At 35.1% G+C, this 18,540-nt stretch overlaps 1 protein-coding gene across 1 annotated transcript; it reads left to right on the forward strand.

Annotated features, from left to right (window-relative positions):
- The first annotated feature begins 4,457 nt into the window (after positions 1 to 4,457).
- LOC114520995 (tetraspanin-17-like) lies at positions 4,458 to 15,765 on the forward strand. The gene is made up of 8 exons (XM_028541378.1): positions 4,458 to 4,783; positions 5,626 to 5,823; positions 6,093 to 6,167; positions 6,691 to 6,786; positions 7,799 to 7,918; positions 8,540 to 8,647; positions 10,187 to 10,303; positions 14,412 to 15,765. Exons 1-8 carry the CDS (start codon positions 4,727 to 4,729, stop codon positions 14,529 to 14,531), a joined length of 891 nt encoding a protein of 296 aa, XP_028397179.1. The 5' UTR covers positions 4,458 to 4,726; the 3' UTR covers positions 14,532 to 15,765.
- Positions 15,766 to 18,540: the final 2,775 nt, after the last annotated feature.

Consider the following 18,540-nt stretch of genomic DNA (forward strand, 5'->3'; position numbering starts at 1 on the left):
TCTTTCTCGAAGTCTTCTCAAAACACCTCTAGATGCAGTGTAAACTCTCAACGAGGCATCTAGATCACGTAATAATCTTCAATAAACAGCCTTGCATCACAATGGCTATGCAGCTAGTTAAGAGACCGAAAGCTTTGCTGCCTTTGCAATTTGAAATATACGCATTGTAGCTTCCACAAACTAATAATTGTACGTTATAAGACTCAGATATCTCCAGTTCTTTTAATGTTGTTTCAGTGCAAGGATTAGCGCTGAAGGGAGCACTCATTTTTATCTGTTTTTTTTTAAATAATCAACTAGATACGTAAATAACAATAAGGGCATTGCGCACGTCTATTTTGGTTTCCAAACTTATTAAACTCGCTAGCAAACCCCTCAGCTGCCTGTAAACCGTATTAGGACTTTTGACGTCAAGGTAAATCTCATTTCTGGCGTGGTATAATGTGGGAAAGGTTCCTCATGGCATTCGCGTGCGTTGTGAATTTGAATATTTTCGTGTCATATATGGCGATATAATGCGATATGATTTGATGCATATCCCAGCCTAGTTTGACGTTTCCAAACCGATTATTGTGCATCCAATTAGATTATCAAGAATAGATATAATTTATTTTAACTGATATGCCAGCAATCCTCGCATTTACGATCTGGTTTGAGATATACTACCCTCGCGCATGAAACGAGCCAGATTTTTGAAAAAATTCAAACTATTCGAATTCGGGCGGCAATGTGTGGGTTAGTGTTTTAGAGCAACGATAAAAATGGCTAAATTTATCTCGAAGAAGGGGGTGACAAGTTAGATTAGCGGCCGATTTTTCGAAGACGTGCTGTGTAATCTTGATAGAAACTCTCTAAAATATGTAGCAACACCTTTGATGTTTCCGAAGGAAGCCCTCTGAGTAGTACTTTGCGGGTAGTCAAATAAAGTTTAATTTCAACTGTGGATTGTGAACATTTTCGCTAATTAAGGTCCGGTTGTGCAATTACTATATGTATAATAATAACTATGCATTTTAGCAACTAAATCGTAGTAAACTGCATTACTGCAAATGCTTGATTCTGATTGGCAAATTCTGTCGCTAAATATATAGTTACTTATTAACTTTATCCTTTTATACAACGCCCCCAAAATCGTATATTACCTAAAACCTGGGCCGTCGATAGAAGCTTAATTGGTGCGTGGATTAGCAAAGTGTATTTATTTTTTATTCATTTATTAAACGAATATTTTCAGTCTAAGTCGAGATTTAGGAAGGCATAAAAAACGCGAGCCGAACATCCCAAGTGCAAGGACGTGCATGCTATGCCTTCGTGGCAACCGATTTTAAGTCCACATCGGCGATTTTTTACTTCATGTATATTTAGTCATGCAGAGACGCTATATAGAACGATGCGAGGGCAGAAGGAGACAGGTTTTTGTGAAATGGCACTTCAGTAGCGGCTCATAGTAGAGGATGATTGCAAAACATCGTCTATTGAATTTCTTTTCATCGTGTTCTCTCTTTCCAAGATTCTACTTAATAATAAGATTTGTAATGTAATCCCATAAAAAAGGTATCTTTGCCCTCCTTGCTCCTGCCAGTAAAAGGCAAGGGGGCAGCTGCCACAGTTTCATCTGTTCATTAATATATACTGTTTTATCTGAAGAAGGCATCATGTAAACCAGCCTTTGGCCGTACTGATTTTACCTTCTTTAAATTAGCTTTATTATAGTTTGCACGGGTGAAGACGGTTATACATATATAAATAGATGTTCATTGTGATTTAATTGTATCCTACACGGTAAGCATTTAGTATTTGCCAAACACAATTAAAAATTTTCGGGTATGATATTGCTACATCCAACACGTTGACTAATCAAAAGCCGTGATATACTGTTGTATGATACGTTTGTTCAATTTTACCAAGGGAGTAGGCCTAGGTTGGTCTCTTGAAACTTTGTCGATATTGTTTGTGCAATTAGGGATATGATTAATAGTACTCGATCGTGATGTTTGATGTTTGCCAAAAATCACTCTATACTAATTGTCTATACTAATTTGCGCCCATTACACTATTTACTGATATAGACTCCAGTCGCACGATTTCCCAGTTTTGCCGCGGCGCCTTATGACGTCATGATCTCGGATCACCAGGTTGTGAATGACTTCCAAAACATCGATAACAACATTGTGTATATTATATGTGGAATAACAAATGCCTGATTAAATATATTCAAAAAATTTCTCGACCTTTCGACCTAAGAGACTTGGTGTGATACTATCCGTCTAATGACGAGGGCCTTTTGCAGGTCGCACCATCGAGGCCTTCTTGTAATTTTGTCCATTCATAGATAGACGCCACATATGGTCCATTTAAGACAGTTGTTTTGTAAGAATTTGATCGAAGACGTTGCCACATTGCTCCGGTTTGGTTATATTGGAACGTATGATATTATTAGTCTAGTATCAATCTAAATTATCTAATATTATTAGTCTTTCCCTAATTTCCTCTTTCTATTTTATCATTAAGTTAACAATTTTGTTTAATGGTGTTCTAACAAGCGATCTAGAGTAGGTAGAGAGAGAGGGCATTGTTAGAACAGTTATATAAATTGGTTTAAGGTATATTAACGGCGTGGCAAACAGATTGAGATTTCAGAACGTCTTAAAAGTTTACATTTTTATAAGCGAAAATATTTTGCGGAATGTAGTGGATGTAGCCTCTATTCATTAATCCATATGCTTTCATATCATCATTACATAGAAGGCGAACTTGCTAAACATGGAGGAATTTGAACTATGAAGCCATTCATATTCGCTATTTCCAGTCCTCCTGTATGCGCGGTCAACTAAAATATTAATTTACGAATAATTTTTCTAAAAAGAAAAATTTCAATGCAAACTTGCTGATGTTTTGTAAAGAAAGTGATAGCAGCCGACAATTTTGAAAGCTTAAGTATAGCATAAAGTACAATTACAAGGATAGCATGTTGAAACCCAAATATGATTGTGGTATTTCGATTTGATTGCGAAACCATCATCAGACAGACGACTAAAGTGTCTAAAGTTGCAATATAATTAAACATTTCAGGCTGACCCCACTTATTAAATCAATGATTAATGTACTTACTGAGTAAAATACACCATAATGAACTTCATCAATGTAAAAAACTTAAAACCCTTTGCCGACATTTTATTCTTATGATTGTGAGTAAATTCTTACTCTTTCTGATATTATTCGCGAAAGCATCAATGATCTGCCATTCAATTGGCCTATTTGTACGATGATTAAGATGATTCGAAGATGATTAATATTTCTTGAAAAGTGATTGTTTTAGTTAGTAAATTTTTAAATTCAACCTATGAATTCATTTTTTGGTTTTGTTTTCTTGTTTGTCATTATCAGTTTACCATTTTGCCAAGTTATTATATATCAACTTATTCTTGGCTTTTTTTACGGAATAGATATTTCAGTGGGGTAAATCGAGGCACAGTAGTTTCAGTTAGCTGTGCACTGTATATTCTCGATGTATCGAACGTAATGAAAATAGACGTACGGTCTTACTGGTCTTATATACCATTATAAGAACATGATCAAATAAAGTAATAACAAAGGAATTTGTCAAAAGAGTCTTGTTTATATACCACAATGTACGGTAGTGAATAAGGCAATGTAGAGATGTCCTCGAAGTAAAGGAATAACTTGTTGATAAGATATTTTCTTGATGCTTTCAAAAACAATTTATGACTGCATTGTTATCACACTCTTGGGTCAAAATCCTTTGTAATATACGTCATTTGGTGATTTTGGTCATAGCAGGCGAAAATAAGATATACCTTATATACGCCCTGGTCATAGTTAATATAAGACCGTATAGTTTGTCTGTCTGATGATGATTTTGTACTGAAAGAATCGACTGAAATATCATGAACACATTTTCGCCTTCAGTTTGGGTTTCGAGATGTTAATCTTCGGATTATGCTTTGCATACTGATATTATGTCTTCTGTTTTTTTAGTGAGGTTCTTTCAAATTTAGTTGAACTACTGCATTATATGTCAAAATAAAGTTCTCACTTTTCGTAAAATGGTTAAATATTTAGATGCGATATGTTGAAATAGCTGGAGTTTTTTAAGGGACCTATGATCCTAATCTCCTATCCCTTGCTCTAGTCCCACGGTTTATCTTAAAAATAGACCAACGCACTCACGCAGTCACGTACGTTTTCGAGTTTGTTGAATTTTTTTTCCACAGCCGCATCATAGACAGCCCAGGATGCATGTGAAAATTATGTATGCATGTTATAATTCTCGCATGCTTCCTGGGCAGCCTATGCAACCGCATACAGACTCCCGAAACTCCCGAAACCCAAGCACTTTTAATTTATGCGAGCACTTTACCCTGGTGGAGCTTCGCCCGGTGTGCCGAGTGGTACAAATCCCCTGTATAATATATTTCTACATAGTGGTGTAGTGCTGTAATTTCATATCTATAAATATTTTAATACATAAACCTTGGCACAGCAGAAAACACGATGATGAGGACTTCTGGTTGCATTGATTGGTAATTGGCATGTGGCGAAGAATGAAGACTATTCTAATTGTGACGGTGGAATTCTATTAAAATACTGGAATTTGCTCAGAAAATGCTAGATCGATCAATATTGGGCATACCATATTGGTCAATGATTAGTTTTACTTTGTTTCATTTGTGATTGCGCGATCGATCTGGTCGCGATCTTCAATATGGGCAAGGCGAAATGTAGGAAATTTATGTTATTTGGGTTTAACATTGCATTTTTGGTAAGCCTATTATATATTATGTGTGTATGTACTGTTTGTGAACGGCTTAAGAAAGTAGGGGATTGGCAATTCAAGGATGTTTGCGGGTTTTTAAAATGTGCAATTGTGGTCTTCATAATAAAGAGCATATACGGCGACAATCCATCTGACATAAATAATGTATGTAAAGTAAACATAAATAGACTTGTGTCGGTAGTCGTGTGTAATTGATACTAAAGTGGCTGAGTTCAAATTGTTTGTTTTTTACATGTTTTTTACATGTTTTTTCACAGGGAACAGTACAAATCTATGTACGTCCAACTGAACTTCTCTCATCCATGTGAACTGAAAATGCTTAATATAATTTTACTGCAATTAATTGAGATTTCAAGTGTCAAAATGGGTTAAAATGCCAAGCACTTCCTGCTCCACAAGGAAGTGATAGGCATTGGTAGTAATACACATATTACCATAGACATATTTACCCAACATTTGGTAGAATTTTATTCTATAGACATTGTCTGGCCACAATATTTTATATATTTTCTTGAACCTTAAATATCAGTCCACAATCTTCAACTAGTAGATTGATTATATAATCTTTCAGATGGATGTAATATGCCACAACCAGAGAATCATTTCTTCAAAGAAATAAGCCTGGTTTAACAAATATAGAAACATAAAAGTACTTTACCTGTTCGGCAAAGATATGAAACATGCACCGTTGATTCTGACAAATTTCCAAACTGGCTTTCTGCCCAGAAATTTTCATATCTTAATTTTCAGAACTGTAGAAATTGTGGTTCACATATTATTCACCAGATATTATATAGATATGTTCTAAAGTTTTTCTTAATTTCTAGGTGATTGGTGGATTGCTATTAGGCATTGGCATATATGCAAATGCACAGAAATCTGAGTACTATGAACGTTATCAAGAGTTCTATGACTTCATCAGTGATCCGACCATTGCAGTAATAACAGTTGCCTGCCTGACAATTGTTGTTTCAGGGATTGGTATGATTGGAGCTTTAAGAGATAACTTAAAGCTACTATATTTGGTGAGGATTTTATGTAAATGCATGCATAGCTAGAGCATAGCTGGGTTACAGTTTTCCATGGTTACTTATAGCTGAAGTAGCTTTAGTAAGGGTTTTTGAGTAATTAAGACTTTGGGTAGCCAGCAATCCACCATGATTCATAAATGAGATACTTTCAATATTGCCAGTTAGCATGTGATAGTTAGCTCAAATACAAAGTTGTTGGTAATACAACCTAAACTTATTCATGTTCATTACTTAGTTAGTCTTGTTCTTTTTTGTGTTTTTAGTATCTATTTTTTGTTGTCTTCATATTCACATTTCAACTAGTTGCTGGTGTGCTTGGGTTTATTTTCTGGACAGAGGTAACATATATATAGGTCCCTTATTTATATATTTTGTTATTAGGTTTTTGAATAAATCACAAGTTTTCATATGGATTGTTTAATGTAAACAACTGGGTAAAGTTACTTAAATACAATGCTGAGCAAATGAAAAATTTCTTTTCTAATTTTAATCACCAAATCACTGATGGTATACAACCTTAACTACTTTAAAAACTTGTGGATGGCTTCACCATAATGATAAATTTCCAAAAGATGAGCATGGTCTCTAAACTACAGGTTACATGTTGAAACCAGCGAATGTTGAATTGCCCATCCACTTCAGCACTGCCTGTGACAGACAAAGCCCAGAGGGCATAATATTAGCACTATATAGTTACATTACATTTTTGTTTTTATACATAATACAGTATGTGTCATTGTAGGTACATATTTATATATCATAAGAATGAAGTCACAGTAATTATCTGTAATAATTGTTTACATAATTTGCATTGTGAATCATTTGATTTTAATATTAAAAAATACTTTTTAAATGTTTTAGGTCAAGGACTCTGTCAATACTGCATTTCTCCTAGCCATTATCAAATATAGAAGAGATCATGATTTAAAAAATGCTGTGGATGCTGTACAGTTGAACGTAAGCAAATTAGATTACACACCTAATCACTCTTCTTTTTCTTCTTATTAAATTTTCTTCAAAACTGTCAATGAATACTTGTTTAGGGATAAAAAGAATATTATGATATACATTGCGACTTAACTCTAGAGAAAATATGACTTTAGATGTGAATGTTGCAGTCTGACTTTCTGTTTAATTGTTTGCTTATCCAGTTATTTTATTAAGTCATTTATTTACGTAAGATAGTAGCAAACTCTGCAATGTCAATAAGTTTTAGTTTTGTTTTAATCAACTAAAACTAAAAGTAAAAACCTAATTATATTAATTGTGCTTGGCAGAATTAGTCAACTATAGCTTAATTATTACCAAGTCTAAATTCTAAAACAATTTTTTCAAAAACACTGTAACTATGGAGTATACTAAATATAATTGCTTGACTGTACGACTTAAACAGCAGCTAGAAACCCAGAACAAAACCAATGCAACTGACCAGAACTGCTCATACAAACTAATAATGTTTTCACCATGTATGTACTCAAAATTTAAAACTGGCAATGTGATGCTTTAATTTCAGTATCTTCCCGACATTAGCGTGAAAAAGGAAATTACCAAACCTCCCTCCCTCACCCTATCAGTTATTTTGACATGTACCATATTACGTTATTCACTTAGATTGGGGAAGGTCCAGAAAATTTTGATGCTAATAATTGTTAATTCAAACAGGAATTAGTTTTAATTAAGATTCATATCTCGAATGAGAGGAAAACTGGAGCTAAACCTAAATCAGCTCTAGAGTCTAAACCAAATACTTAACTCATTCAAACTTAGTGAAGGCCAAACTTAGTCTGTCAATACTGCATTTCTCGTGGCCATTATCATTTATCTTATGCCTAGTCCCCATTTAGATTTTAGTCGTAATTGTCGTGAACAAATAATTTTCACTGATGGCGATGAGAAATAGTCCGGATGTAAATTTGTTTTTATTTCTGCATTCAAATCGGTCGGATACCTTTTGTTGCTTTTTTTTTAGTTGGAATGCTGCGGTAGTACGTCCATAGACGACTGGGATCGCAACAATTACTTCCGTTGTGGTGCAAAAACTATTGAGGAATGTGGAGTACCTGTATCCTGTTGTAAAATTAAGGATAAGGTACTGTATACAGACAGTATATGATTAGGTTTATCATCAAGATTTGCAAAACTGATTCATTGCTATAAAATTTAAGTATATAGTTTGATAGTTTGTGCGTGTGCATCACACTGCTGAAACATAGCTATCGAGTCCAGTTCTTGATGTATATTTGTTTGGATATTTTGAAGTCAGTTTTGGTTTTGTTCGGTCATAGAAACTTGCAGCCGCCCGTCCCCCCCTTCAGTTAGGATTTCGTCCCCTCCTCTAAAAATCCCCTTTTTAAAAGACATTGACTAAAAATGTAAATTATGCTTCTGTTCAACAAAATGCATGAGCACTTTTGTGTTCTTTATGCCAACATTCGTTGAATGTAATCTCACAAATGTCATCTTTCTAGCACGAAAACATATTATTTGGCATATTATTTAGAAATCAGGCATCGTTGTATTTCAAAATTTTCCTCAGTAATACCTCCTTCTGCAATGAATTTAATTAGCTCAGTTAATCAGTGCAAAAAAGTTCCGCATCACGTCCATTGGGTAAATGTGAAGAAGGGGTATTTGTACTAATATTATAACACTATACTGAAGGTATGCACGTTAAATTGCGTGTATTACAACTTATTTTGTATCCATTTAGGTTTCTAAAATAAAAACTTTAGAGGTGCTCAAGAATTCCTCAGAACCAAATGTCGAGCATCTTAGTAATGTGAATCTACAATGTGGATACAAGACACGTAGTCAGCACGTACGTACAAATTTTATGCTCTAAATTAATTTTTGGCGGATTCATTTTCGTAGATCCATTCCCGTTGATTCGTCCCAATGCCATAATTATATAAATTCGATGGGAAGTTCCATTTTCTACTGCAACGAAGCGCAGTAGGAAGAAATTCCAATGCTAAAGGGATGTATTTTTAATCGAAAAACACTTGAATCTTTTTCACTATATCAAAGCTCGGTGTGCCTGTGCCGGACGTCACTCGCCAAAATTTAAGCCAATTAAATTTAGGTATGATTTTAATAATGTATCCGTTTACGTAAAGAAAAGTTTATCAGTTTGATTGAGTATACCTTTTTGAAGTTTTAAAAACCAAAAGAGCTATTAATGTTACATTGATCGAGTACATATCGTATAGACCATTTCAGCTTGCATGCAAATTAATTGCCTCATTTCAGATGTTGTGGCCATGGAATAGCCAATAAAGCATAACTATTTTAGACCATGTGATTTTGAAATGGGTTAATTTGAAATACCAGCTGAAAAGGTCCATTACATACATCGAGTTTTTCATAGAATTTTGACCGGAACATTGCGATTTCAATTTCATTACACATTTTCGAAACGTTGAAATTATCTGGTATAAGGTGGTATATATTTAAAGTCAGTTTACGAATTCCCTCAAATGTTGTATATAACAACTGCTAAAATAGAAAAATTCTTCTCGGCGGTTCTACCTGAAGGCCCACAGTAATTGGTTTTCACTGTTGTGGTGTCCCTGCCATTCTTGTCCTTGTTTTGTCCAGACGCCTGTTCGACGTCGTGTCATTTGTATTGACAAAGTTAAATAAATAAATAAATAAATAAATAAATAAATAAATAAATAAATAAATAAATAAATAAAGGCCTTCATCAGGAGAGTAAGTATGAAAGTAACTAGGGGAGAACACATTGTATGCAAGGGAAACAATTGATAAAAATAGACCAATAGGAACAAAAATCAAAACAAATTAGAATGACAGCACTTTGCTAAGGGCCAAAGGGACGCCTGATCGGGGGCTAAAAATAGCCAGCAAACAAGGACGCCTTGGATTGCCATATTTTTAGGCCCCTCTTGGGAAATGTAATGGTTTAAGCAGTTGTCACACCAGCCAGTTGTTTTAAGATGCTGACACAGGTCCCTGGTTATATTGTATTTACAAATGTTAACATTTTATCACACTGTTTGTCTGTTTGGATGAAGGTTGAAACCGTAACATTTGATAGATGGATAAGTCCTTTTAAATAACTGTTTTATGACATGTTGAGACTTGAGACAATTCAAGGAAACTATATAGCAAAGTCGACCTGGCTGTTTTGTTCAAACTTGTGTATTTCATAGCTACCATATACGTAGATGCACATGGTAGCTATATTACCTATATATACCAAATTTTAAAATAGACCTTCCTCAAATTATCAGTAAAAGTTGGTTACTTCGAGTTGTGCTTTTGAAACGCTTTAGGTATTTTCACAAGAGCATTTTCTCAGAGTTATTACTTATTGCAACCCGCATTTTTTCTATAGCGGCTGACATACCGTGATGAGATTCACACACGTGGTTGTCTGGATGCTTTGGTGTTATGGCTGTATGATAACATGTTGCTTGTTGCTGGCTTGGTTACCGCGTCTGTTATACCTGAGGTAATTCATATCTTCTTTATAAAGCAGTTTATAGAAGTGATAGGATTCTGGAAAAAGCAGTCTTATAAAGACATAGCTATGCTGGGGTCATTAGAGGAACACCCCATTGGTTACCATGGGTAATAATTTTTTAACTGATATAACTATATATCAAACTGGTATCAATGGAAATTGCACATATTATTGAGCTGATCGAATTGAGATCGAGATTGAATTGAGATCGAGATTGGATTAAGATCGAGACTGGATGAAAATCGAGATTGAACTAAGATCGAGATTGAATTAAGATCGAGATTGAATTAAGATCGAGATTAAATTGAGATCGTTTTTCACCATCTCTTTAATTGTGGGGAAATTTTTACTCAGTATGTAATAAAAAAATACGTTCATCGCAATCTTAAGGAACTATAGCCTTTAAGATGTCAAGTATGTTTTCTGCTAGTTAGTATATAGTTTATAGTACATGTCCTTCCTAATAAGCTATGAATCTGATTGACCGGAGTAATAGCTATAGGCATATACTATAATCCTGTATAAAAGCATGGTAAAGTTGGGATGTGTTTCCTAGTGTTACCAGAAGTAACACTATTGACCTAATATAGAAATCCTCTAAGACTGATAATTTCATTTTAGTGTAGTAACCTAGTTTTCGAAACATCGTGAACTTCGTAATGTACGCTATACCATGGTCATTCGGGGCTAGAAATATATATGCAGTGATGGGGAAAGTTTATTTTTAAACGAACAATGTGAACTCTGTCGGTATAATTAAGGGGACAGCATGAACATGTCACTGACTATAGGTCGCTATCGACCGATCTATTATCATGCATCAATTTTCTATGATTTTATTAAAAGCATGCATGCAGAAATAAAAGATTTAGGGCAATCGCTTGACAAAATTAAGCCCCATCACCTTTCTTGTAGATACTGCACGTATTTTCATAGGCAGTGGCCAGAATTATGAAGGCATTCGTTTATTTTGGTCCGGCATACTTTTAAAAATTTAAAGAGCACTTAAGGTGATGATCTAAATTTACCGGTATTTGCACATGTCCTTCCTAATAAGCCATGAATCTGATTGACCGAAGTAATAGCTATAGGCATATATACCATAATTCTGTATAAATGTATGGTAAAGTTGGGATATGTTTCCTAGTGTTACCTGAAATAACACTATTAACCTAATATGGAAATCCTTTAAGACTGATAATTTTATTTTATATATGCTCTTAAACAAAAGAGGGTTAGGCCTATTTTCGTAGAATAATGATTCGTTATGATGCGTGGGACATTTTGTTTAGGCCAACCATTTGAGGTTAATTAGACTACTAAAGTAAAAAAGACCGAATTGACAAGACAACTTGAGAGTCAATATATGATTCAAGAAAGACCTTTATTTTTTAATTTACATCATTCTTTGAATTGTCGGCTGCATGGTCATGGTTTTTGAGATGACCTAAATTTGCAAGTATTACACCGAATTGTTACACCGTGAATCAAAAAATAGTCAACAATGAAATAAGAGCAATGCAAAAAGAGTAAATACAGGCAAGAAAAGAAAACACGAAAACTCCTTTTGAAAATACTGATAATCATTCATACATGCACGATTTTTCACTAATCTATATCATGCTGGGCTATAATATATAGCTAGCCTCATAGGTTCAACAGGTAAACAAAACACCTGCATGCATGCTTCGGTTTTTCTAAATTGTATTTTATCTGATCTGTTGCTATTTTATGATGGGAAGCTAAAACGTATTCTTTAAAATGGCATGGAAATGCTGTAATATGTATTTGCGGTATACATGCATGCATGTATAGCGTTTGCGAGCATGCACAGCATTTTAAAGCACCTCTATGCGATAGTGCATGATGTTTATAGTGGCGTAGTAACCTAGTTTTCGAAATATCGTGAACTTCGTAATGTACGCTGTACCATGCATGTCATTCAGGGCTAGAAATATATATGCAGTGATGGAGAAAGTTTATTTTTAAACGAACAATGTGAACTCTGTCGGTATAATTAAGGGGACAGCATGAACATGTCATTGACAATAGGTCGCTATCGATCGATCTATTATCATGCATCAATTTTCTATGATTTTATTAAAAGCATGCATGCATACAAAAAATTAAAGATATTGGGCAATCGCTTGACATTTAAGCCCCGTCACCTTTCTTGTAGATACTGCACGTATCTTTATAGGCAGTGGCCAGCCGAGTTACTGAAATTTTAACCATGCAAGTTAACTAACGGTGGCAAAGTAATTATGAAGTCATTCATTTATTTTGGTCCTGCATGCTTTTAAAAATTTAAGGAGCACTTAAGGTGATGACCTAAAATTACCGGTATTTGTACATGTCCTTCCTAATAAGCTATGAATCTGATCTACCGAAGTAATAGCTATAGGCATACAGTATACCATGCATAATTCTGTATAAATGTATGGTAAAGTTGGGATATATGTTTCCTAGTGTTACCTGAAATAACACTATTAACCTAATATGGAAATCTTCTAAGACTGATAATTTTATTTTATATATGCTCTTAAACAAAAGAGGGTTAGACCTATTTTCGTAGAATTATGATTCGTTATACAGGTAAACGAACTGTTACACCGTGAATAAAAAATTAGTTGACGATGGAATAAGAGCAATGCAAAAGGAGTATATAGAGGCAACAAAAGAAAACACGAAAACTCCTTTTGAAAATACCGATAATCATTCATACATGCACGATTTTTCACTAATCTGTGTCATACTCGGCTATATATATATAGCTAGCCTTATAGGTTCTACAGGTGAACAAAACACCTGCATGCATGCTTGGGTTTTTCTAAATTGTATTTTATCTGATGTGTTGCTATTTTAATATGCATGGAAGCTAAAACGGATTCGTTAAATTTCCAGAAGTAAAGTTGGTCGCAATGGCATGGAAATGCTATAATATATATTTGCGGCATACGTGCATGTATAGCGTTTGCCTGCATGCACAGCATTTTAAAGCACCTCTATGCGAGAGTCATGTTTATAGTGACGTATAGTAACCTAGTTTTCAAAACATCGTGAACTTCATACATTGTACTATACGCCTTACCAAGGTCATTCAGGGCTAGAATTATATATATGCAGTGATGGAGTGATCGGTGATTAAGGGGACAGCATGAACATGTCATTGACTAAAGGTCGATATCGATCGATCTATTATTATGCATCAATTTTCTATGATTTTATTAAAAGCATGCATGCAGAAATTAAAGATATTGGGCAATCGCTTGACATCTAAGCCCCGTCACCTTTCTTGTAGACACTGCATGCACGTATCTTTATAGGCAGTGGCCAGCCGAGCTACTGAAATTTTAACCATGCAAGTTAACTAACGGCGGCAAAGTAATTATAAAGGCATTCATTTATTTTGGTCCTGCTGCATACTTTTAAAAATTTAAGGAGCACTTAAGGTGATGACCTAAAATTACCGGTATTTGTTTAACTCCTTTCGAAGTTTTCTAGCCGCAAAAGATAACTCTGCACCCTAATTGTTAACAGATGTCCACGTTATTTCTATAGCGGAAGGAATTCAATCGAAAATGCTTGTCATTGTTATACGTTTCGAGTTAATCTTACTTATCCTCGGCATCTGACTGCAAAAACTCTAATATAGCTTTTCTCGGGGCTAGGGTACTTTTTTCTTGTTTTTTTGTCTTTTACGAAAACCTCTCTTATAATAGCAGTGGATATTTTTCGTGACATGTCTACATTTGCAGTTTTATCGGGTGGAATGAATATTAAACAACACAAATATATTTCTTCTTCAATCAATACTTGCAGTCTGCTATAGCAGTTTCTATAAGTAAAAATGAGGGAGTGTTTTCTCAAAGAGTGTTTTCTCACTAAGATTTTTTCCTCTAAAAAAAGAAGTGACTATTTGCAAGTTATGTAAGTAGCCTCATTAGTTTAGCCAATATACGGAAAGGTGATTACTGGTCCAGTATTTGGCCGTAAATCAAATTATTTTTTCATATATAATTGACGTCTATAATTTGGACTTCCTGCATGTGTAATATAGTAGCTTATAGAACTGATGAGAGACTTCCACTTTCAGATATGTGGAGCTTGCCTCACATTTTTTTACGTTGCACATATCAAGCGAGCTAGAAAGGAATGGGTGGATGGTACTCGCCGCTCGCACTTATTCGAAAGAGAAGCTATAACGGACTTTTAGGAAACAAACGACCTTCACAGTCACAATACTGCATGTCTATTGGATGTCTTTGGTGATCCTCATAAAGTGTGACGTAAATAGTATTCCTGTTGATCTGCTTCGTAGAACAGCGTTCGTGAGCAGTGGCTTAAAACCCGTTTTCCACTACGCAAATTTGTTCGCCTGACGCGAAGCGAAATCCGAAATCCAATAGCGTGATTGGTCAGCAAAAAAAATCATTGCAAAAAGCCCTTCCCCTAGCCAATCACTTTGCAGAATATGTAGTTCGCGCGTGGAAACATATTCGTCTAGTGGAAAACGGGCTTTAGAGTCATTAATATACAGAAATTTGTGGCTCAATCGTTTTCTTGATCACTGACCTCTATATACATTAATGTTCCATACAGCTTAACACGATTTCTTTTCTATTTTCAAATTCCTGCATGTAAGGCGACTGGCACAAGCCTGTTCGTGAATCACATTTCCAGGTTGACTTACGAACCGGGGTAAACATTTTCAAAAATATTTTATGAACTGGATGATGAAATATTAAAAGAATCAGGGTTTATATAGGGAATAATATATATGATGCGCGGAAATATGAAATCTATTTCGAGTGTTGAGAATGGTATCGAACGAGTGAGCGCAGCGAACGAGTGAGATATCTTTCTCAACACGAGAAATAAATTCCATATTTCCAAGCATCCATGTATTATTCTGTTGATTATGAAATAAAAAAGTTTTAGTTTTTTGAAAAGTTTTTCATCCCCCTTCCTGATTCCAGATCGGTGGATCAAACACGATAATCGCACATGTGTTCTTTTCGCTTTTCAAAATGGAGGATTCGACAATAAAACACTGCATATTATATAATAAAGTAATATAACGCATGTAGAACGTAGGTAGAATTCTACAATTTACTGCATGCATACATGAAGGAACATATATAAAATATTTTATTTAAATTTATGTACAAACGTACTCAAAACCATCGAATGTCGTATAGAGCGTTTGAATGTGTTTTACTCTACTCAGTTGATGGCGGGGAAATATTTTTAGTGCTCTACCATTATCGCTATATTATGTTGACCTAATTGCGCTCGTGATTGGTTAATCAAATAGACTTATGACGTTTAATTTGTCCATATTCCCTCGAAGGCAGTGCTAACGGGAATCGAACCTGAATCTCCTGAATATGGGAAGCAGACTTGATTAGTTATCCACTCGTAGTTTTGAGTGACTCGTAAATCTTTGTAAATTCGTAGAACTTCAGTTGCGATTTTCTGCAAATGCAAGCGTTTTCCTGTTTTCCTTACCTGCATGTTATCATAACTAATCAGTAAATGTTCATTATGTTTGAAACAAACATGCATTTGACGTCATTTACTAATTAACAATGATTGAATGAGGTTGAACATGATATGAAGATTTATCAAGCCGAAGTTTGTAGTTATCAACCGAAGCAGAATTCTTGCAGTTTGAATTGTTTGCTTGAATTTGTGTCGATTTCACATTCCCGCTCCTTTAGGACGTCGATGTCTTCGCCATTGGTGTGACGTCAAACGTGGGATACGAGTATTTATAATATAACATTATAATATAACGCGCGTACGTGCTGATTGGTCGAGAAGCGTGTTTCTATAACTGTATAAAAACACGGAAAATGTTTTCTATTTTTTAATTATCACACGTTAAAAAGTCGTATCACACGTTATGACGTCACACGTTGGACATGACGATGCATGCTTTAGAAGACATTCACAAAATTGGTTTTCAGTGGAAAGGTTCAGATTAAAAACAGCCATACTGTCTCGCCACATCTTATTAGGACGCTTGACAAAAACAAAAGAATTGCATGTTGTCCGCAAAAAAATTATACTATTTTAGTTTTTGCTTTAAAGATATAGCTGTATGGTTATTATTTGATATTTCAAATGGTTTGTTAACCAATCACAATCCGGGAGCTTGGAGTAAACTACGATTTTGCTGCGAAACAATGCTTGAAAAGAGTGTTATATACATATGGTAAAGTTTGAACTTGTTGTTAACAAAGCTTCGCGGAATATTCCAAACACTGCAGTGACAAAAGATTACGTTTTAATCGTAAATTGTGTGCCAAAAGTTGCTACGAATAACCACCCACCCCATTATTTTGGAGAATTTTTCATGTGATTTTCATCTAAAGAACTTGGAAGACTTTCAAGATTCTCCAATAATTTTTTGCTTCGACTTCAAAAAACCGTTAAAAATGCTTATCATTTCGATTTACGGTTTATTCACATATTTTATTTGATCTTGAACTACTATTTTATAGGACATCAAATAAAATCTACACTATATACATGCAATCCACTTCTGAATTTATTCCGTACTAGTGCTTGTATTACTGCTTTTTCTCGAAGCTGACTCCTTTCTTAAAAGTTCTCCGTTGTGTTCATAATACGCGGACGAGGTATTTATACATAGTTCCTTTTTCAAAGCATTCTCGTATCGTTTTATCTGCTTCAAAAGACCGGCTAAAACTGCCTTGCTTTCGTCCAGTTCTTCCCTTACGGCATTGTTTGCGTTTCGTAGCGTTTCGTTTTCCGCCTCAACCTGCGTGTTTCGTGCTTGTAAACACACGATCGTTTTTTCCAGGTTCGCGTTCTCAAGTTTTAATAGTTTTACAGCCAACTCTGGCTTTGTGCTAGCTTGGGCAAAAAGAGCTTCAACGCCCTCTATCGTCTTCGCCAAGGAATCCATTTGTATTCGAGTCTGTCGAAAAAAAGTAGAAAAGAGATTTTTTCAATGAGATTGTTGTATACACCTGCACTTCAAAAGTACAGCTTTTAAGCTTTTGTTCATAAACAAGTTCCAGAACGTTACATCGAAATTTCTAGCACGCATGCAGTATGCATACATTGATGTTATCCCGCTTGTTTTAACCATGCACCGGTGATAAACTCCACGGTAGATTCATGGTTGTCATAGCAACCGTCATTTGGTCTTATACATCATGCATAGCAGACGCCCTATCCAACGGTTTTGACGTGGACCATTTCAGATGCGTAGACATTTCTAGATGTGTTATCTCCGCAATTCATTATCACAATGATGAGGAATTCCTAATTATTTTTCAATTTCCATAATTACCATTTATGATGGCTTATTATTATTTCGACAATAATGCGTCTTCGGAACGGCCTCTCACCTCCTGACACCAGGGGTTTAATATACCTGCTCCGAACTCACGACAACCATGCAAGAAAACGAATTCGTTTCTCTCACCCGAAACTATAGCACTTCATTTTTCGTTAATTTTCTTTTCAGGATGTTTAAACAAACGCCAACGATCGCACATCCGTTTAACGCTTTGTTTACACATTCACGCCAAAACATACAAGCGAATGCAATAAATCAAAATATTTTTGTTCCTGTTTGACCACCCAGCTAATTCGCATGACGGCAATTATAGATCATAACTACTTCAAGATGGTTCCCTTCGATGCGAAATGATTAATGATTAACTTTCAGTGAAGATAAGGTGCAATGGAGGAACGACAGGATGTATATAGTTGCCAATGTTATAACGAAAAGCTCGTTCTCGGATTTTCACAATACAAATTTGGTAAATTATAGAAGAAGTCTAGCAGGAATACACAAACGCTCATGTATAATCAAAGTAAACTTCCGCATTTTTGTCGTACTGAGCCCGAGTGGCACCTATATCGTCGTAAATAGACTAATAAAATGACCATTTACATGCAGCGCCTTTTAATATTGATGACAGAGTTACTTTGGGACATCTTATCCTGTATACTTTTAAAGAAAATAAACGTAAATGGCATGCAATACGCCAGTATTTCACGTGCAAGGATATAACTCTAGACCATATATATACGACCTGCCCCCTTGACCATACATTACCTCATTTTTACGATATTGATTCATCGCATTAAAATTTCACCTCAGTCTCGTGTGAGATTAGATGCAAACACAGAAAATGGCTTTTTATAAGTGAACCTCTCTCATAGATGATGAACAATAGCAA

The sequence above is a fragment of the Dendronephthya gigantea genome, unplaced genomic scaffold (assembly GCF_004324835.1).
Source record: "Dendronephthya gigantea isolate DGI-Jeju-01 unplaced genomic scaffold, DenGig_1.0 000018F, whole genome shotgun sequence".
Classification (NCBI taxonomy): Eukaryota; Metazoa; Cnidaria; class Anthozoa; order Malacalcyonacea; family Nephtheidae; genus Dendronephthya; species Dendronephthya gigantea.